At 44.4% G+C, this 23,386-nt stretch overlaps 1 protein-coding gene across 2 annotated transcripts in view; it reads right to left on the bottom strand.

The window, feature by feature from the left end:
• LOC147034202 (uncharacterized) overlaps positions 1-23,386 on the bottom strand; it is a 115,604-nt gene that overhangs the window by 49,719 nt on the left and 42,499 nt on the right. For both annotated transcript variants that reach the window (XM_085878731.1, XM_085878721.1), the window contains exons 2-3: positions 14,156-14,231; positions 7,854-7,978 (exon numbers count right to left, since the gene is read on the bottom strand). In XM_085878731.1, coding sequence (XP_085734857.1) covers positions 7,854-7,978; positions 14,156-14,231 — 201 coding nt within the window. The remainder of the gene's footprint in view (positions 1-7,853; positions 7,979-14,155; positions 14,232-23,386) is intronic.

Raw genomic sequence — 23,386 nt, 5'->3', positions numbered from 1 at the left:
ATCATCTCTTCACTTCGTTTACTAATCTCATCATTCGTTACATTTACTCTTCCACAAGTGATAACACGAGGTGAAGGGATTGTCCTCGTGTTTGAGGGTTTAGTTTACAGGATATTCATTTACAATCACATTTACATCATTATAATGATCACATGGGTATTTACATTTACTACAACCTCACCTTTGGGGTCTCGTTAAACTAATTAAATCACATTTGGTAATCACGGAATTATTATATAATTAAAACATGCTTAATGTGCGTTTATCTCCATGACAGGGAGACACGAAGTTAACCAGGTATTATTTAATTTTTACACATTTGGTAATCATGGAATTATTATATAATTAAACGAGAGGGGGAGCACTCGGGAGAGTGCAAAACCTCCGCCGCCAATACTGCTGGGTCACTCAAGTGAACCTTATATCTTATTCATTAAATATGATGTCAACAGTGCTGACAGAGTTATAGTTCTTTTCTGCAACATTTTTTTTTTTTTGGGGGGGGGGTGGGTGGAAATCACTTAAAACATGTAATAATGCGAAAAAAAAAATCGAAATTGTTGAAAAAAGTGTTTCAAATTTTTTTTTCTCTAACAATTATTTTTTGGGGGGGTTGGAAATCACTTAAAACATGTAAAAATGCAAAAAAAAAAAAAAAAAAAAAAAAACTTTTCTTTTTTTGGGAGGGGGGGGGTAACAATTTTTTTTTGGGGGGGGGGGGTTGGAAATCACTTCAAGCATGTAAAAATGCAAAAAAATTAAAAAAAAAATTCTCAAACAATTTTTTTGGGGTCAGGTCAGGTCAGGTATGGGAGCATGTGCCAGAACAGCGCGTCGCTGCGTCCACTTTCCGCCGGTACTCCAGGGGCCTCCGTCTGGTCATCCCCCAGGAAGATGCCAGGCCCATCCCCTTCTCTTTGAGATATTGGTCAACCTGCTGCAACCACGAGGCAAGTGGTCGGCCCACTGGCCTGCTCCACTCACGAGACTCCCCTGCAGCGAGAATCTGGTGAGCAGGATCAGCGTCAGGAAAACGAGCCACATGTCCATACAGCCGCAACTGACGCTCACGGACTATGCAGGTAACAAATCTCATCCGAGTCTCTCTCAGCAACCGCTCGTTGGACACAAAATCCGACCAGCGATAGCCAAGGATTCTCCGAAGAGACCTGGTACCAAAGGAATTAAGTCTCCGTCTCAGATCCTTGGTCAGAGTCCAAGTCTCGCATCCATAGAGCAAGACTGGAAGTACCAAGGACCTGAAGACTCGGACTTTCGTCCTCCCACACAGGTACCGGCAGCGCCACACCCCATGATCCAGTGAATGCATGACTCCCCAGGCCCGACCCAGACGTCTATTGACCTCTGACTCACAGCCAGCAGAGACATGAATATCACTGCCAAGGTAAGTGAATCTCTCCACGACCTGAACATCGTCACCACAAACAGACACAGACAGGACACCAGCATCCAAGATGTCACCAAAAGCCTGGATCTTAGTTTTGACTCAAGAAACCCGTAATCCCAGCGGCTCCGACTCCTCATTCCGCACCTCGATGGCCCCCAAGAGGATGTCTAAAGTCTCTGCAAAGATGACTGCATCATCTGCAAAATCAAGGTCCGAGATGTTGACATTCCCAAACGATGCACCGCAGCTTGATCTCTCCGACATCCTCCCTAAAATCCAGTCCATACAAGTGCTGAAAAGTGTGGGGCCCAGTACACACCCCTGACGAACTCAAGTAACAACTGGAAATAAGTCAGAGATGGTACCACCACACTTCACAGCACTCTCAGTACCAGAGTAGAGTTCAGACATCAGATCGATCAGTTTTGGTGGCACCCCACGAAGACCAAGAATCCTCCAGAGGGCATCCCGATTCACTGAATCGAACGCTTGACAGAGATAAACATAGGCTGCAAGCAGCCCCTGCCGAAACTTTCATCTGCGTTCAGTGAGGACACGAAGAGCAAGGATACAGTCAATCGTTGACCTCTTTGGTGTAAATCCTGACTGCTCTGGACGCTGGTGCTCAAGCAGATGGTGGTGAACCCAATCAAGAATTATCCGAGCAAAGACCTTGCCCGGCACTGAGAGCAGAGTCACCCCTCGGTAGTTGTTGCAGTCTTGGCGATCACCCTTCCCTTTCCAGAGAGTGACAACAAGGCCCCTCGTCCAGTCAGTTGGGATGACGCTTGTGTTCCAGGCAGAGCACAAAACTGCATGCAACGACACGAGCGCAGCATTTTCACCAGCCTTGAAAAGTTCAGCATGGATGCCACAGATCCCTGGAGCTTTACCCCGTTTCAACCGGTTCACCGCAGCCCGTGTTTCCACAAGCGAAGGTGGACCACAGTTGATTTGAGGGTCAGCAACAGGGATTGTAACACCCTTGATGTTTATTTTTTGGGAGGGTAGGGGTGGTTGGAAATCACTTAAAATATTTAGAAATGCAAAAAAAAACAATTTTTTTCTCTAATTTTTTTTTGGGGGGGGGGGGTTGGAAATCACTTAAAACATGCAGAAATGCAAAAAAAAAAATTCTAAGTTTTTTTTGGGAGGGGTTAACAATTTTTTTGGGGGGGGTTGGAAATCACTTAAAACATGTAGATATGCAAAAAAAAACTATTTTTTGGGGGGGGGGATAAAAAAAATTGGGGGGGGGGGGGGGTTGGAAATCACTTAAAACATGCAGAAATGCAAAAAAAAAATTTTCTCTAACAATTTTTTTTTGGGGGGGGGGGACCAAGTCCAAAATTTAGTGGCATGATCGTTGGACCATACCTAACCCCCCCACCAAGTTTCGTCGAAATGCGTCGAGGAGTTTTTCCGTAATACTGTTCACAAACAAACAAACAGAAACAGTAACCTCCATCCATCTTTGAAGATGGCGGAGGTTAAACATGTTTAATGAGGGTGTGATCTCCATGACAGGGAGACACGAAGTCAACCAGATATTTAATTTTTACACATTTGGTAATCATGGAATTTTTTTTTTTGTATACCTTGTCGAGGCTCGTATGAGAGCTAAAACACAACGCACATCAAGGGGGCATGAGACAGGAGGGGAGGGAGTGGGAAGGACAAAATAGTGGGGAACAGAGACATTTGGAGATCTGTGCAAGGGAGAGGGATGGGACAGGGAACATGGGGAATAGAAGATGGACATTACAGGGATTTTCAGGAAGGAAAATAGAGAATTTGAAGGAGGTGGGCTTGGGTGGATTATCGGGGATAGAAAAGATCGAGGATTTGGATTTGGAATGATAAGAGGTGGTGGGGAACAGCTGTTTTGAAGGCCTGGAGGGAAAAATGGGAATGAATAGAGTGAGGGAGTTTATTCCAAAGGCGGGAAAAAAGAAGAATGAAAGAGTGAAGGTGAGCAGTGATTCGTGATTTTAGTAGTTTTACCAGAAGGGGGTTGTTGGCGGACCTTGAGCGCCCTGCGGAAATGTGGTGGGGACAAATCACAGAGAGAGCAGAGGGGGGGGGGCGAGGCTGGAGAGAAGACAGTAGAAGACAGAAAGACTACCGACCAACCTGCGGTGATTGAGTGAGAGGCACAAAGACTCAGCCTCATTGCGGGAGATGCCGATGATCCGAAATGCCTTGGTTTCTACAGCGTGAAGCCGAGAAAGGTGGGAGGCAGGAGCACCAGCCCAGAGGGGAGAGCAGTACTCCATCAGGCTGCGGACAAAAGCTTTGTAAGTGGTCAGGAGCTCAGGTGGGCCGAGGAAGGACCTTGCACGATGGAGGATTCCCAGTCGGCGACTGGCTTTGGAGGCGAGGTTTGAAATGTGGCTTTCCCAGGAAAGGTCATGGCAGATAGTGAGACCCAGAAGCTTGAAAGAAAGGACTTCTACCAGAGGATTGTTGAGAAAGTGGATCAGGGGGTTTTCTAAACGGTCCTTTCGGAGAGACATAGTGAGAGTGTGAGATTTGTCCGGATTGAAAGACATGTTCCACGTGTTGGACCAGTTTGTGATTTTATCCAGATCAGCAGTGAGCGAAGAAGCTGCTGCTTGCCGGTCTGAGGGATGACCGATGGTACGGCAGAGGGTGGAGTCATCAGCAAAGAGATATAGAGGAATTTCCAGAGAGTCAGAGAGATCATTGATGAAAACCAGAAAAAGAACAGGGCCCAGAACGCTACCTTGAGAAACTCCAGCCTGGACAGCAAGGGGGATGAGAGAACTCCATTGAGGGCCACACGGTGACTGCGCCAAGAGATGAAGTCTGCGAGCCATGAGAGGAGATGGCCTTGGATACCATAGGAAGAGAGTTTGGTGAGTAGGGCAGGGTGCCAGACTGTCAAAAGCACGTGATATGTCCAGGGATACGGCTCGGATTTCCTGTCTGGCATTGAGGGCTTCCATCCATTGTTGGGAGAGCAGAAGCAGCATATCCAGGGTAGAGTCACCTGGTCTGAAACCAAGTTAATGATCAGAAATCAGGCCATTGGAGAAGAGGAAGGATTTGATGACTGAAGCGATGATGGATTCCATAACCTTGCTGATGATTGGGAGAAAGCTGATTGGTCTGTTGTTGCAGGGATCTGTTTTTGCACCTTTTTTGTGCAGGGCAGTGATGTTTGCTGATTTCCAAGCAAATGGCAGATGGCCTTGAGCAAATGAGAGGGTGAATAGAACAGAGAGAGGGTGAGCAAGAGCAGAAGAGCAGGCTTTGAGGGCACGTGGGCTGATGCGGTCTGGACTGGTCGCAGAATCTGAGTCGAGGTTTGACAGCAGGCTCTCCACCTTGTCAGAAGAAAAGGACACATAGTCCAGGGACAGTTGAGTGCGACTGGGTAAGGTGGGTTGAGAAAGTGATGGGTTTTGGACACAAGATTTAGCTGCAAACACCGAGTTTAGGCATTCAGCTTTTTCACGTGCGGTATCAGCAGTGCTGCCATTTGAGGTAAGGGAAGGGATGGAGGGGGAACATACACCAGAAACAGATTTGATTAGACGCCACCAGGATTTTGAGGAGGGAGAGAGGTTTGAGAGTTCAGACTTGAGATGAGAAAGATGTTGTTTTCTGGCTCTCCTGAGGGTAGAAACACACTTGTTCCGAGCTTTATGGAAAGAACTGAGATTGCCCTCAGTTGGGTTTGCTTTCCATGAGAGAAAGGCAAGTTGTTTCAGGACAACTGCCTCACCAAAAGCTTCAGTGAATCAAGGGCGGGCGGAAGGTTAGGATAACTGAAGACGAGAGGTGATAAATCTGTGCATGAGGGAGAGCAAGTTTCTTTGAAAGAATTCCCAGGAAGAGTTGATATTGGAGAAAGTAGAGATAGGAGACCAGTCTATAAGTTTGAGGGCTGCTTGGAGACCCTGCCAGTTGGCTTGAGTGAAATGCCAGACTCGACGGCGGTGAGGTGGTTCTCTGATAACAGCCAGAGAGATGTCCACTTTGACAAGGACGTGGTCAGAAGAACCGATTGGAGTGGAGGAAGAGTAGCAGATATTGTCAGGGAAATTTGTCAAAATCAGATCCAGAAGAGATGGAATACCATTGGTTGAGATCCAGGTGGGGAAGGTGACCGATTGAGTCAGTCCCAATGCGTCGCAGAAAGCTTTTGCTGAAGTGCCATGACAGGTGAGGGAGGTACCCACACCTAGCCAACTGGCATGATGACAATTGAAGTCGCCACATATGAGGAAGAGAGAGTTTGGATGAGAAGATAGAAGTTGGTCCATGTTTTCAGATAGTGAGGTGTAGATGGAGTCATCACTGTTCGGTGAACGGTACAGCACACATATAAACACGAGGTGGGAGTTGAGGGGAAGCCGTAGCCAGAGGTATTCCTGGGGGTGTGGGGGAGTGAGGTCAGTGCACGGAGAGTGAGGAATGGAGTCTTTGATGAAGAAAGCAACTCCTCCACCAGGGCGAGGCTCAGGTCTGTCAAACCGGAGGAGGGAGTAACCAGGGAGAGATACTTGGGAGTCAGACACGTCTTGAGGGAGGAAAGTTTCTGTTCGGCAGATTATGTCTGGTTTGTCAGTGGCAACCTGTATGGAAAGATCTGAAAGGTTTGAGCGAAGGCCCCGGATATTTGAGGTCCATACTTTTAATGAAGAGGAAGGGGAGGAGGCTTTGGGTGCAGGGGGGGGGGGGGGGGGTAGGACAAGGGACGAGGGGGAGGTAAGGAGTGTTGTTGAAAGGGTGTGGGGGATTCCAGAATAGCTTGGGGAGGGGGCCGAATGAGGAGGAGAAAAGGCTCTGTCGTGCTGGGGAGAGGGGAGACAAGAAAGGGGGAAGAAGGCAGTTGAGGATTTTAGGAGGTGGAGTGAAGCAATGGAGGTGAGAGGGCAGTGGAAGGAGGCAGCTTCGTGGATGGGAGGGGGGCAACTTTGGGAAGGATGAGTGAGGGGGATGAATGGTGGGAGAAAGGTGAAGGCGGAGTTTTTGAGAGAGGTGAGAGGGAGGCTTGGAGGGAGAAGAGTGGGATGGTTGCTTTGAGAGTGAGGGGTTAGAGGAGTGAGTTGGCACTGAAGTTGGAAAAAAAGAATGGTTGATGGAAAGCGAACATTTATTGCAAACTGGGGTTTTTAAAAGTTTTAGGTCAGAGATGCGATTGAACACATTTGAGGGATGCAATAAAGGCGAATTCAGAGAATGGAGAGAAGAAACGCTGTAACAGGTGGATTTTTTAGGCAATGTATGAAGGAAAGGTCAAATTGAGAGCAGTCTGTTTAAATAGCAGAAGAGTAGTAGTAATTATGATCCAGATCCAGCGTCACCCCTCGGTAGTTGTTGCAGTCTTGGCGATCACCCTTCCCTTTCCAGAGAGGAACAACAAGGCCCCTCTTCCAATCAGTTGGGAAACCAGATATTATTTAATTTTGACACATTTGGAAATCATGGAATTATTATATAATTAAAACATGTTTAATGAGGGTTTATCTCCATGACAGGGAGACACGAAGTTAACCAGATATTATTTAATTTTGACACATTTGGTAATCATGGAATTATTATATTATTAAAACATATTTAATGAGGGTTTATCTCCATGACAGGGAGACACAAAGTTAACGAGATATTATTTATTTTTTACACGTTTGTTCGTGTGTTCGCATTTGTAGAATCTTCAATCAAGGAATTGATATTTTTAATGAGTTTGTGATTTATTCGGGAGTATGATTAGGAAGAGAATGAAAGGTGAGTTTAAAGTGAGACCCTGATCTTTATTATAAACCAGCCTAACCCGCGCTCTGCGCGACATGTTGGGGTGGGTGTGTTTGAGAAAGTAACTGAAGAAGAAGATTTTATTATTATTTTATTTTATTTATTATTATTTTATTTTATTATTTTAGTTACTTTTTTTGTACCAAGCACCTCATATGGTCTTTGAGATAATGTAAGCCGAATATCACGTTACTCGAGCGCAGAACAAAGGCGAAGATAGCGCGACACGAAACCACAAACTCCGAAATAATATATAAGATGGAAATCCTCGACCTCGTGTCCTGAAGGACGAGACAAGATCCGTGTCCATCGTACATGAGAGAGACGTCATAGACATGCTCTGTGCGGATGAACTTTGTACAAAACTCGTGTCTAGCAAGAACAGAATCTCCATCCGGACATTCTAAACTATCACTACAGGGTCTTGGATTTGTGTGGTTAATGAACCACTCGGTGGTTTTGATAAAGATAACGACGGGGTCCGATGACATCACAGTACATGATGTGGTAACGAACGTTGTTAACTGTGTTCATCGACAAAGGCACGTCCATGCTGCACAAACAACCCCACGGTGTTCCCACGTGACAGGAAGAGAAGGCACACAGTGAGAATGAGGTGAGGAAGGAATGAAGGAAGGAAGGAATGAATGAGAGATCCCACCTGCTGTTCCTTCATCTGCCATGACGTTCCCTGCAGTGTCCACAATGACCTTGGGTTTTCCAAGGAGCTCAATGTTCATATCCGAAAATTTCTGCAATGGTGGTAAGTAATGCTTCACATCGAATCTGCAGAAAGAGTAAATGAATGTAAATGATCACGTGACATGTACAGAGATTCACCCCAAAACATTCACCTTGGAATAAAATTCATACAAAATGTTCTTCATATTAACCCGAGAATGGAAAAGTAGGTCTTGTTGGTCTGGGGCGCGGGGGGGGGGTCTTGTTGGTCTGGGGCGTGGGGGGGGTCTTGTTGGTCTGGGGCGCGGGGGGGGGTGATTACTGTTTTGCTCGAACTTTGTTATAAAAACGTTGATTTCCATGAACTTTCATACATCTATAAATGTTGATGTGTCTGTGTGTTACATGTACACACCTACATCAGAACACAGATTTGTACCAAATTTGTCACAGAGTTAAAGGGTTGTACCCGCCAGGTTTTTACGGGGTTGTACAGGCCAGGTTTTTAGGGGTTGGGGGCTCTTTCAGCCGGGAAACCCCCGGGAAAAATGATGGGGGAGATTTCCCCGCTGTTACAGTTGGTTTGAAGTTTAGAACTCCAGGATGGATTCAATTACCTCGGACAACTACCTCACCGTCATCTTCTGTGGTTATTCTCACCACCACCATCACGGCGAGCTTTTCCACCACTGGAGACGGGAACTTTTGCTGGTACTTCTATAAACCGGTAATACATATTCGTGTGTGTGTGTGTGTGTGTGTGTGTGTGTGTGTGTGTGTGTGTGTGTGTGTGTGTGTGTGTGTGTGTTTATATATATATATATATATATATATATATATATATATATATGTGTGTGTTGATGGTTGCTGTCTCCATATGCAGGTTTCAGAAGGTGGAACAGAGTCCTTCCAGGTTTCGGACGTATCCACCTTTATTTGGATTACCTTCACAGATAACATACAAACAAACAGAAAACCCACACATCCACAATAAACCGGATCAACCAATTTACAATAAACCAGATTAACATTCTCAAATATTGGGATTGATTAAAGAAAGGAATGAGTTGAACAAAATCCTCCTCGACATCAACCAATCCTTCATTCACCCATTTACTCTTCCTTTCCTTCAATTCTCTCCTTTACCCTCCCCTTCTGAACACTACTGGATTTAGGGGTGGCCAGGTGGGACCATGACCCTGGGGCCCCCCCACAATTTCGATGACATTTTGAAAATCCGTTGAAAATGTGCTTCTAAAGTTTTGTTGTCGGTGAATGAAGATTGTAAACTCTTTGTAAGGATATCTTTTCAAAATTGTCCGTCGTTGTGAGGGTCCTTTTCAAGCTTTGGCTTTTTCAAGCCGTTTCTTCCACGGTCCACAGAACGGATCCAACGTGGTCAAAAATTCCCGGGGCAAGCCTCGGGAGTCGGGCATTGGGGGCCCCGCATTCGGATCCTTTTTTGGATCGATCATCGATGCTTCGGATGGTTGAGCGTGACCAACTAACTATGGCACTGCCCGCAAGAGCCCAGCAAGCACAGACGGAATACAGAGGTCCAGCCAGAGGAGAGGTGAAAAGGTGAAAGTCGATGTGGTAAAACTAGGCCAGGCCAGCACAGCACACGGTTGGCAGGGGTAGTATTGTACACACTGAAACTGCGGCTGGCAGGGAACGCTGTCAGTACCCTGCTTACTGGCGCGCACAGCACAGTAACACGGTGTGACTTTCTATGTTCCAGGTGTGTGAAACATACTTATTGTTCGTGATTCTGCTACGTCCCACGTGCACTCTGACGACATCTCGGTCACTCGGTACCTACCAGCTGCAGAAACCACAATGAGCGGCTTCGGTGACGACAGGCACAAATCCAGGGCTCTACGGAAGTATGACAGTGGTGCTCAAAAACAGAAACGTTCCAAGGAAAAAGATGAAAGACACAAGGCCATCGTCGACAAGACCCAGAAAATCTCAGAGTTTTTCACTCCTGCACAAACAGGCAATTCGTCCATGACAGAGGCTGGAACACCAACAGAGACAGAACAAGCGGATTTGGCAACGCAACCCCCGCGTCAAGATTTGCCCAACATCTCGGAAGGTTTCACCGATGAAGAACATGCATCAGATGAAGAAGCGCGAGATATACTGACTGATCGTGGACCTGGCTTTGCCAATTGCATTGGATGTTGGCCTCCTGAGTGACCGTCGTCAGAGATGATCGACTACTAGGCATCACGAGATTTGGAGCCCCCTGCAGAATTCAACTGGTCCCTTTGATTCATCCATACAGTTTGTTGAAGGTAGGAAATGCTGCTGCTCCAAGAATCTTTTTACCGTGGACTACAAAATAGAGAGTCCGTGAAAAGGTCCTGGCTTTACTTCTCCACATCAACCAGAAAACTACTGCATCGCTTGCGAGCTCTTTGGAGGCGCTACTGCCCTGGGCGGGGAAGGATTCAATGACTGGAAGCATGCCAGTGCCTCTATTGAGGTGCATGAGCGTTCGCATGTACATTGTGCGAATATCATCCACTTGTCAGACAGAGCAACATCCGCAGGTCGTGTGGACACTGAACTCGTCAAACAGGTGAGTGAGATTGCATCCTATTGGAGGGGGGTTCTGAAACGAAGTGTGAGCGTGATATCGTTTCTCGCTGAGCGTGGTCTGGCGTTCCGTGGATCGGATGAAATTGTTGGGTCACGGACAAATGGTAACGACCTTGGTTTAATGGAATTACTTGCAGAATACGATCCATTTTTGGCGCAACACATTCAGAAATATGCCAACCAAGGTAGTGGCCACACCAACTACTTATCATCTACGACATGTGAAGAGTTACTCTCCATCATCGGAAAATCTGTTCTGGATAACATTGTCGCTCGTGTGAAAGAGGCAAAATACTTCTCTGTGTCAGTCGATTCTACTCCTGACATAAGCCACATCGACTAGCTCACAGTCATTCTATGATACATCGAGAATGAGGCTCCAGTGGAGCATTTCATGACCTTTCTGAGCAACACAGGACACACTGAACTCCAGCAAACGACGGAATTATTGGATTTTTTGAAAGCCACTGGATTGGACATCGCTAACTGCAGAGGACAGTCTTACGATAACGCATCTAATACGAGTGGCCGATACAATGGAATGCAGGGAATGATCCAACAGGAGAACCCTCTCACTGAACTTAGTCGGTCAGTCGGCCGTGGGATGCTGTAGACCTGCAGCAGCATTCTTTGAATTTGTGGAACAAGTATATGTATTTTTCCAGCTTCCCCGTCGCTCTACGCCAGATTATTTGATGCCCTGAAAGCCAAAGGTCTGCAAGTACCAAAGCGCCTCAGCGACACTCGCTGGTCGGCTCATTCTGATGCAACCCGAGCTCTTGAAGACGGTTACAGCGAAATCACGGATGTCCTCGATGAAATCGCAAACGATGAACAACTGAATAGTGAAATGAGAAACACCGCCGAGACACTTCACCAAACGATGTGCACGCTCGAGATAGGGTTCTATGCTGGTTTCTGGTCTACTGTCCTTGGTGGATTTGATTGTACAAGTAAAACCCTTCAGTCACAAGCTACCGATCTCAACACAGCCGTGCAGCTCCTCAAGTCACTGGCAAGCTTCGTGCAGTCATTACGCGATCAGTTTGATACATTCGTTGTTGACTGAGTGGAGTGCTCAGGTACGGAGGAATTCACTCGCGGATCGCGTATATGAAAGCGTAATGTCCGCCTCGCTCCCTTGGACTACACATACACTCCAGAAGTAGAACTAGATGCCAAGGAGTCCTTTCGCATCAGTGGATACGTTGCAGTGATCGACGTACTGCTGTCGCAGTTGGAAAAGCGTACAAACGCTTACAGCGAGATGAGTGGCAGATTTGGATTCCTGCGTGCTCTTGTTCAACTCGAAGTGGAGCAGATTCGAGAGTCATGCTTGAAGCTCGTCGAGCTGTATCGGGAAGATCTATCACCTGACCTCACAAAAGAAATGATTCAGCTTCAAGCCATGATGAAGGAGTCAGAGCCAGACTCAGGCCGTACTGAACTCGAGATGTATAGTTTTCTCATCGAACGAAAACTCACCGATACTTTCCCAAACGTGGAAATGCTGCTTCGGATTGACCTCTCACTGATGGTGTCGAACTGCTCCGGGGAGCGCTCGTTTTCGAAACTCAAGCTTATCAAGAACCATCTTCGCTCCACGATGGGGCAGCAGAGACTGGTCAATCTGACAATCATTTCAACAACTCCGATGTGCTCAATTCCATGCAGGTTGACTATCATATCCGAGTTCGCTGCCGCGAAGTCGTGCAGGAAGTTTGTCCATTGATTAAGGCACCGTGTGTATGTTCATTGATGTGGATGACACTGCCGTATATTTGTGGTCGCTGGAAGTCGGCTATTAATCACCATTTAGGATTTCTCTTGCCCAGAGGGTTTTTAGAAGAAAGAAGATTTTTAGTCGAAGTTCGTAGTATGATTAATGACAGTGCGTCGTTTGTTATTTTCTTATATTAGTCCACCTCTATCTCTTACTCTTGCAGCAACAGCATTTTTGTGATTTGATTTTAGAATGAGCTCAGAGATAAGTCACCAGCCACATCAATAACTAGAACGGGCACTCATAGAGCGCATACCTTCGCCGCCACTACTTTTTTGTTCTTGGTTTGAGTGTGGGGTACTGGTTTCATATGAATGATCTTATGACACAAACCACATATCTATAATGTCATGACCCCCCCGGACTTTCGGGGGCTACGGATTAAACAACAATCAACTCACGTCGTTTTGGCGAGTCTTCACTCGCAAGCTCGGTGAATACAACGTTTCAACAAGAGAAGGTAATCTCGTTTGATGCTGGTTTCATGCAAATCGAATAAGAATTGACTGAGTTATGCCGAAAACCGCATATTTTTCAAGGGCGTGACCCCCCTCCCCAACATTTTACCCCAACCGGTGACATGTGTTATGACGTCATTGTGTCACAAGATTGGGCATTAAGTTCTGAACATTTTGGTGCTGGGTTCATGTAAAGCGGACAAGAATTGACCACGTTATGACAAAAACCGCATATTTTTCAAGGTCGTGACCCCCCTGACCTTTGACCCCTAACAAGAGTATGGGCGTCATTGTGTCATATCGCATATCACAAGATGAGGCGTTGAATTCTGAACATTTTGGCGTTAGTTGCATGCAAATTGAATAAAAATTGACCGTTATCGTAAAAAGACGATTTTGACCTTTTCGTGACTTTGACCTTTGACCCGAACGATCCCAAAATCTAATCGAATGCTTCCTGGCTAATAACCAATCATCCCACCAAATTTCATGCAATTCAGTTTTATACTTTTTGAGTTATAAGAATCACAAGATTACAAATAAATAAATAAATAAATAAATACACGCCGACCAAAACATAACCTTTCGCAGAATGCGAAGGTAACAATCCATCCATCTTGTCATATTGTCAGATTTAATTGTAATTTGTGAACAAATCATTCCTGATCAGGATCTGCCAAATCTGTAGAAATAAGTTCAGTTGTTGATGAAAAAGCAGTTAGAATTTAAGTTGTTGATTCATCTCCAAATTTGGGGGCCCCCGACAATCATTGTGCCCACGGCCCCCCAACATGGTAAATCCGGCCCTGCTTCTGAACCAATCCTTCATTCTCTCCTTTATACTTCCCTTTCCTTCCTTTCATTCCCTACTTTACCCCCTACCCTTTATTCTCTCCTTTACCCTTCCCTTTCCTTCCTTTCATTCTCTATTTTACCCCTGACCCTTTACCCTTCCTTATGCCAATTTCCTACCAAAACCTCCTCCCCCTCTCCCCCAACATGTGTGATGGAAATTCCTCAGAATATTCTCATTTTAATACCAGGTATTTCAATTGTAACATTTATATCAGGTAGATCCTAGCTCAAAGTATCACGGGGAGGGAATAAAATCTTAAAAGACCAGCTTAAAAGATCAGCTAAAAAAAAAACATTTGGATTGAGGATTAAGACAATTTGTGGGTTTGAATAATTACACTTTTGCTGAGAAACAAACAGGAAGGAAACTCAACCTGGGTTTTTAGGAAATACCAGTGGAACCTCCAGATTAAAAATAAACATTTTAATATGATACAACAAACACCTGTGGCTACAGAAAGTTCAGGATCTAAAGGACTTTTTCATGAGAAAGTGATTATCCCGATAATGGTGAACACATCACAGATGTACCGGATGCTTTATCAACACCTTCTGCACCACAGAACCAGCAGAACTCACATCTTTAGAGCCTTCAATTCTTGAGCTGCAGAACGAACTCGATCAGCATATTCCGTCATGTCTGCAGATGGAGATCCTGTACAGAGGGTGAGGAGCTGAGTGAGAAGATGATCACCAAGTAAACTCACCACTCATAACAGAATAATAGGAGCTACATCCCCCCCTTCTCTCTGCACTCCATCGATATCCCATGGACTCATTCCTCGAGTATCAGTCCCAAAATGAGTGATATTTTGAACCTTTTGAATAAACATGAAATATTAGAAATAAAAACGAAAACTCAATCAATGGGGCAAAAATAATTTTTGCACAAAATTTTGGTTCTTGGAAGAGCGAGGAAACAAATGTAAAGATAAAAGGCATTGTAGTGAGAGCGAGGCCACTGGTGGACAAAACAAAACAAAAGGGAATAAGAATGAAGAGGGAGAGGAGGAAACAACAACCTCGAAGATGAGGATTACGAGACCTCGTGAAAGTGAATGTTGACCGTGTCAGAGGACAAATCGAAAAATAACATTAACCGAGGGTCGACCAAGGTGTGCTCATCGTCATGGGAAGCAAAGTTTACGTCTCTGGTGTTAGCCCTTCGTAGGAGCAAGAGGAAGAAGAGACTCGAGAAAGGGTTTATCTACCCCCATTGTAGTTGCTACGACACAGACTGCAGTTGATACAGAATATACATATTTGAGGAAAGTACAGTCAAGTGTTTGGAAACTTGAATGGAGCTTTTATTGGTCGAAGATTGAAATGCCTTTTCTGGTAAGAGTGAGATGTTACAGCACCTGTGTGAGGTAGTAAACGTTTCTGGTTGAAGATTGGATGGTAATGGTCCTTTATATTAACGAGGTAATTTACAAAGAACCTCATTGCAGGAGGATGCCATTATGAACATAAGGCTTGTGTAGTCATGCCAACATCTTGGTCCTCCCACATCCACACGACTTCCAGATACCTATCCAACTCAATTTTAAAATTTCAACTGACAACTATCACGACCCTTACAGAGAGACCATTCTGTGCATTCACCACTCTGAGTGACAGACACCTGCCTTACATCGTTCCGTTCAAACACTCCTTTGCTCTCAGCCTATCTATTAGGGAGAAATACATCACAATATTGGATTGAAGAAAGCTCAATATTTGTGGTGACATCTCATGAGTTATGGTGATGATGTTTGTATTTTAATTAGGGGTACGACAATGTCTCTCCATAACAAAAGTGTTTAAAATATTCTGATGCCGATTCCTCCGGTGAGGTTAATTGGAATAAAAGTAATCTCATCAATACAGCTACCTTCACTCCCACACAACCCAAGTCTGGAAAACGGATGGGGATAAATATCTTGGGGTTTATTTTGGGAGTCATGAGATGGAAATGAAGGATTGGAAAGGAGTGGTGGAACAGATTATGTATCATTTTGAAAGCATGGTAACAACTGCTCGTGGTTCTTTCTTCTGGAGGACGTACCCTGGTTATTAATAATTTAATGACAGCAGGATTGTGGTTTAAAGTCATTTCTTGCAACCACCGATGGAACTGATCCTTACCATCCAGCGAGCTTTGGTGGATTTATTTTGGAGTGACTATCACTAGCTTCGACCTATTATACTGCACCGGCCTCAGAAGGAGGGTGGGGAAGGTGGTATTGATATATCTGGTCAGGTTATGGCTTTTCACCTGCAGTCTCTGTACTGAGCAGCTGCCCTAGTGTTGGCTTAATGGTTCGGGTGGCGGGCTTTGTATCCGAGAGTCCCGAGTTCAAATCTCGCTCAGCTGTTGAATTAATACCAGGTGGGGTTAACTCGGCCTGTCATCCTTCCGAGGTCGGCAAAATGAGTGCCAGCATGCTGGAATAGTGTGTCAGAGTGGTGACCTGTCCAGGATTGTGCCCAACAGCCAAGAAGACCGTTAAGCAGCACCAACGCTCTGCACAGAGTCTGGTCCCAATCTCCTCCTCCTGCTGGTGCCCTTTTGTGCATTATTTGCTGCAGCCGGTTAGTGAATTGTGATATGATCAGCACCTCTTGTTAATAGACCATCATCTTGTCAATTTTGCCTCCATTCAAAATTTCTATCGAAATTTGCTGGATGTTTGGAGAGCCTCAGCATTCATCACTTGCTTGAGGCTTGTGATTGTTGGATGTTTTTCCGAGAAGGCGAGAACCACGTTTTTAAGAACCAGTTTTTCCACTGTATTCCTCAGTCATGATCCAGAAATTCATTCAGGAGAGAATTGATCAAGTTTTTTGACCTGAGAGATTCATCTGGGACTAAGTGGAGATCTGCTGGGTTTGTGGCGACTCGACTTGGTGTTGGAGCTGTTTGAGTTGAAGACCAAATTTTGCACACAATCATAAGGAATTATTTGGACAGCTAAATATTAGCTGGGAAGGCGTCGGTATGCTTGACAATTTCTGACTTTCCTTTCCTGAGATTCGCTTCCTTCCAATCAAACAAGGAACACATTATCCTCTTTCACCTGGAGACGAAGGCTGGAACTTACACGCTCTCTCAAGAAAGACAAATGTCATCTTTCTCTGGAGTGACATGCATGGTCTTGTGGTTGAGGCGGTTGGGACTGGGGTCTTTCGCTCCTCCACTTTGGTGTCGTGTGTATACTTTCCTCACATATGGTCTTTTGGCAGATATCCATTGGAGTTTAGTACATTGTGCCTTCCCTTCCAACACCTTTGTTTATCACTTTATCAGGTTGAAAATGAACATGCTGGTGTGGTCAAAGAAACTGGATCACGGCAAATGACCCATATTTGTTTTTCATAATCCTTGACCATTACCTTGCTTTTAAACCGATGAAGGGAGTGGGAGAGGAAACCCTGAATGATCTTGTGCCATGTGGTGCTGCTTTGGTAGAGAAATTCGTGGAACCTGATGACTGAATAATCGTATCATATCACATGTATTGTTGCATGGATGGAACCTCCCGATAAGACGAACCACTCTGATGCAGTTCTCATCATTCTGAATGTGAGAATTCAAGGATAGCCAAACTATCCCATATCTCACAAGCTCAAATCGAGTGCTTTCCACGATGCAGTGGTCCAGTGGGGGCTATTTCAGTTCCGGTGATAAAATAGAAATACTGTACAAGTAAAAAAAAGCCATGAAATGTCATTGCCCCCGTTATTTTAGTAATTTTGCTGTATGGAGTTCAAGGGATAGCCCATATTTATGTACAACTGGCATGGAATGGTTTGCTACGTTCACCTCTCCACATGTCGTTGCAGAGATTGACGTCACAGATTTGCTGTGTTGTCATGATTACACCAATCATAATACAAACATTTCTTTTCTCCAAATTTATTTGTAATATGTGTGATATTGTATCAATTTGAAATTTATTTGTGATATAAAAAGGTCCAAGTGGTCGAAATGGTCAAAGGTCCAAGCTGTCTAATCTGTCTGAAGGGTGTAAGGAGTCTAAATCGTGTTTAGGCATAAGGACTCCAAAGGGTCTTTTGGGTCCTCAGGGACTTTTGGGTCTTCGGTGGTTTTTGGGTATTCAGGGTCTTTTGGGTCCTCAGTGACTTTTTCATTTTTGGGGTCTTCATGGTCTTTTGGGTCCTGGGGGTCTTTTGAGGTCTTAAGGGTCTTGGGGAATTAATGTTCAAACAGGACGTGATTAATAGGCATATAGTCTTCACGGACTGACAGACAGCTTCACGGCTTCACCGCCTGACCGCCTCACGGTGCTGTTCGTTTTTATACATACTATATATATCATACATATAAACATCTACATATATACAGTCATGCGCCGCTTAACGACGTTCCGGGCAACGACGGATCTGCTAGGTCTGAAAAAAAAAAAAAATGAAAAAAAATGTAGCTGAAAAATTCCTATCGCCGAGTGATGTCGCCGACGTAGCGCTGCCAGTAGTATAAAATAGCACATACAATTATGTACGCTGTACAGTACATAATACTTCATAATGATAATAAACGAGTGTGGCCCTGTTACAATGCGATCGTTGAGGTCCATAAAATGTCATCGCGAAAAAACCAGGGTCGTGCTAAATCGGGATTCAAGGAAATCGGCTTTCAAACTGAACCAATGTTTCCACGTTTACCTTCGAGCAAGTAAATTACCTTTGAATTGAAGAATTCCGCGAATAAATCGTTGTTACAGTCGAAATTAAAACACAAACTTATTTTTGGTGAAGCTTTTCATGTTTTAAAACAATCGCACTGTTCCGAAAAAAAAAAAATATATTATATATATATATATATATATATATATATATATATATATATATATATATATATATATATATATATATATATATATATATATATATAACAATTGACAGGAGCTCGTTTCTTCATTTATAAATTATAACATCGATGCATTGATTACGTATTTATAAAATCCAAACGCTATTTATTCATCTTTCTATAATCGATGTGAGAGGAGATTGTAAGCTGCTGCTAATAACACCGATGGCAATCATGAACAGCACAAAGGTAAAACTAACGCGTCTTCAGTCTCCCTTGGATGTGTGTTACAATTGCCGACAGTATTCAGTAGAGTAACATGCTGTACAGGTTTGTATCCGAGGAGCAATAGGCTACACCATACAGCCAAGGTGTCGAGGTTTGTGCAAGTACAATGTTCGAAAACGGAAAAAAAATGATGTTCGCACAACGACGACGTTTCTCAGAACGTAACCCTGTCGTTAAGTGGCGCATGACTGTATATATATATATATATATATATATATATATATATATATATATATATATATATATATATATATATACAAAGCCGCCAGTCTTTGGCTTTGTATGGCCAGTTGGCCATCTTTGATCAGATTGCAAAATAAAGTGAGGTGCATGTTTGCCATCATGTACTGTGCTTATGCTAAGTTTGAACAAAATTGGACCATGCACATCTGAGAAATGGTTGAGGACACATTTAAGTAACAAAATGGCTGCCAGTCAGCCATCTTGGATCTGATCTCGAAAGGAAATGACGTACATATGTAAGCAATCATTCCTTATCTGTGTGCCAAGGTTGAACAAGATCGGTAAATGCATGTCCGAGAAATGGTTGAGGACGTGTTCAACATCGTGTTTTTTTACAAGTAATATGGCCGACAGTCAGCCATCTTGGATCTGATCTCGAAAGGAAATGACGTGCATTTGTAAGCCATCATTCTTTATTTCTGTGCCAAGTTTGAATAAGATCGGTCAATGTATGTCCGAGAAATGGTTGAGGACGTGTTCGATACCGGGTTTTTCTTGCAACTAAAATAACCAACAGTCAGCCATGTTGGCTCGAAAATAAATTACGTGAATATGTGAGCAATCGTTCCTTACCTGTGTGTCAAGTTTGAATAACATCAGTGAATGCATGCCCGAGAAATGATTGAGGACGTGTTTCAACACCGGGTTTTTTTACAAGTAAAATGGCCGCCAGTCGGCCATCTTTAATTGCATCCCAAAACAAAATTATGTGCCGATGTGTACCATCATGTGTTGTCTTTGTGACAAGTATGAATAAAATCAGTCCATACATGTCCGAGATGTGGATGCGGACGTACGCACGCACGGACACGAAAATCGAGACCAAATCCACAACGCCCCGCTTCGGACGAAGTCCAACGGGGGCTGAAAAACTTATCTCTTCAGTGATCCCAATGAACACAATTGTTCACCCGACAAAACACAGCAACAGGAAGCAAGTAGTTCATAAATAAATAAATAAATATATGATTTGTTGCCTCTGCCATCAAAGGTGGATGGAGGTTATGTTTTCTCCCCTGCACGTCTGTCTGAGCAGGAAAATTCAAAAAGTTGTGTACGGATTTGGACAAAACTTGGTGGACAGGTTGGGTGTTTGACAAGGACTAATTGATTCGATTTTGGTGAAGATCCAGATCTAGATACTTGAATTTTTTTTAATTTGAAAACTGATATTTCACCATTGAGAGATGGAACCAAAATCGAGACATAGTATGATATTCCAAGTTGTAGACGGGTTATGACAAAACAAGGTCGATAAGTTGCGTAGGGCCGTAGGTGACAAGAACAAGACGATTCGATTTTGGTTCAGGTCCGGATGGAGATCCAGCCTATCAGTGGGATTCAAAACGTAAACTGCTCAGTCTGATGGAAGTATGTGCTCTACAGAGGGCTGTTCTAATTGAATCGGTGAATACCATAAGGGCCAAACTCCACCATTTTGTTTCATGGAGTTGGGCCCTTCTGGTATTCACTGATTCAATTGTCGATGATGTGGTATAATGCCAATCGCAAACACAAAAACGCAAGATAACCACTTATCCCATCGGCGGCACACACTTTCAAACACTCATACAAAAACCAGGGCACAGGCTGAAGAGCACAAAGACAAAGCAGAACACACACGGTGGTGCCTTGGCTCCACCCGGGCAAGAGCGGGAGCCAGAGAGAGGGCCAGAGAGACAGGGTGAGCCAGTGACTCAAGGCGGAGAGGTGGTCAGACAGAGGGCCAGAGAGACAGGGTGAGCCAGTGGCTCGAGGCGGAGAGGTGGTCAGACAGAGGGCCAGCAAGTCAAGAGTCAAAGAGCACGAGTTGGTCCAAGTGAGCGGCAGAAACAGACTGACCTGACTGTGATTCCCATTGGGCCTGAGTTTTATACGCAACCGTTGCCCCACAAGCCTTCAAGTATCCACCTGACCTCTCCACCTCCCCCCCACCCCCCACCCCAATTAAAAACATGAGTTTGCAATGCAGTTACAATCCTAAACTTCCAAAAAAACTGCAACTCGAGAGTTAATAGAACACGATACCCTGCACAGTGTTAACGCAGTGCCCCTGACGCAGTGCTCCATGTTTCCAGTAAGCTAGTACTCATTTTGCCGACGTCAGGAGGATGAGGAGCTGAGTTAACCGACCTGGTGCAATTTATCGGGATATCAGGAGCTCGAACTCAAGACCCTAAGATCTTAAGCCAGCCATCTTAACCGTGAAGCCAACACCAGGCTTTCGTGCTACTGAAGCAGTCTTGTACACCAACTGCCCTTATACACTGTAATAAGATGACGTTGAGTCGCAATTTAGGAGATGGAGGCTTTGTTGATTTTCAGAGAATGCAGCGTCAATCAGCGGTGTGTTCAGTCACCAAGCTGCTCGCCAGCACTTGCCAAGCCAGCCATTACTGATCAACGGTTTCAAATGGAGTGCTTGCTTGAGTGCTTCGCCACTTGATGACAAGACACTTAGGAACTGAACAGACACCATCATCATCATCCGTGGCACGATGAAGGTGACGACGATAACCGGGTTGGTAGGAATCGCAAGCGGACTTTTACTTTATTTATGAGATGATATCGGAAGTGAAGTGATAATGCATGCAGAATTCTGGAGGGTTGTGACATGGCCTTTGTTGACGTCACACAGCCTTGCATGTTGTCCTAATACCCACAAATAATTGGGGTATTTGGAGAACTGAAAAACAAAATAGACGAAAATAATGAAAAACTGTTACTTGCAGCGACCACGAGCAATACCTTGCATCTTGGCTCTAGGTCACTGCAAGTCCATCAATCTGTGCCAATCCTTGTGAGTGCCATGGAAGGGAAACATTGCATTTTAAAAAGTGATTGCACTTTCCATCCAAAACGGGTTTTGATGATACTAAAACGGGTCTGCGGGTTTTCAGAGAGAAAACGGGTCAAACCCGTGAAATGCTGGTCACTTACCATCTGCATCGTACGTACACAGCCAGTTTGGTGGTGGCCTCTTCTTCACCCTGGCCTCGACTTCTCCTCCACTCTCCGACATGCCTCACATTTTTTACCCCACTGCAATCCACACCCTCAGTGAATCGATGTCGAAAGTTTTGTGAGCATCGAAAGAATAGTTGTGGATATTTTAAACCACACCACTCATGTCATCACTAAAATGTTGTTTTACGGATCTCTATTCACAATTAATCCATTTCTTATTCAATGCAATCGCACATATACAGGGTGTCCACATTGAAATGAAACAACTTTGAAGCGTTATAACTTTTTATGTATAAATTTGAGAATGTTGAAAGTTGGACAGTAACCATACCATAGATCTAAGTTTCTGAGTGTAAAGCTTGTTTTGTGTTTCAGATTGAATTATGATGACCCCACAATAAGAGGCGAAATGTGTGGTATGGATGGCCGAATTGAAATCACCTATCCTGGTGCAATGACGATTCCATACAAAGTTTGACAAGGAACCACTGACTCGAAGAGATCTGTATGCATGGATGAAGAAATTTGAGGAGATGGGCAGTGTTCCAAAACAGCATGGTGGAAGAAAGCCCTGAACAGCAGGGGAGGATGTTGAACACATATGTGCTGCCTTCCACAGAAGCCCAAGGTAATCCATCCATCGTACCAGTAGCGAACTCCAAATTCCACGTTCAACTGTGCATAAAATGATGCGCACACAGCTGCAGTTCTCTCCATACAAGTTATATTTTGGTGATGTCCAAAAGTTAACGCTTGGTGAAGTTTTATTCATAACAGGACTGTTGGACCATTTTTATTTGTGGAAAACCTGTGACACACCATGTGTACTTCGACATGCTTCAGCTGTTTGTGGCACTGCAGGTAGAAGACTGCCAACCGAACTTCATATTCCAGCAAGATGGGGCTCCTCCCCACTGGTCCCGTGATGTCTGCTCCTTCCTTGATGCCTGGGTGCCAGACCACCGGCTGGGTGGAGACGGACCCATTTCCTGGCCACTGAGATTGCATGACCTTACCTTGCTGGATTTTTTTTCTGTGGGGTTATGTGAAGTGTAAGGTGTACTGCACAAAGGTGCAGGACATTGTTCAGCTGAAAGAGCACATCACAGCAGCAGGGACCTTCATAACCCCCAATATGTTAGAAAATGTGTGGAGGGAAAATGAGTGCCGTTATGACTTAGACCGTGCTACGAATGGTGCACATGTTGAATATTTACTCGAACATACCCTAATGTACGGTTAGACATAAGGAAAGGGTTATCTAAAAAAAAAAAAATTTAAATTATTATTGAGGTCGTGAGAAACCGGTACTCCCCAAGACAGTGGCACGCAACATAAAAAGTGCCATTGTTCGACAATGGTAAAACACATATGCAGAGAAATACCAAGAAATAGAAGCTGACCTTCGGTACTCTTGCCTCCCAATCATGTTGTGATCTCAAATCTAAATTTGAGTCGATATGAAGAATAACAAATTTGACGTTACCATTCCAATACTG

The sequence above is a fragment of the Eptatretus burgeri genome, chromosome 1 (assembly GCF_056783735.1).
Source record: "Eptatretus burgeri isolate ZD-2024b chromosome 1, Ebu_testis_v1, whole genome shotgun sequence".
In the NCBI taxonomy this organism is placed as follows: domain Eukaryota; kingdom Metazoa; phylum Chordata; class Myxini; order Myxiniformes; family Myxinidae; genus Eptatretus; species Eptatretus burgeri.
Note: the sequence above shows the minus strand (reverse complement) of the source record. Positions and strands in the feature narration are given on the sequence as shown.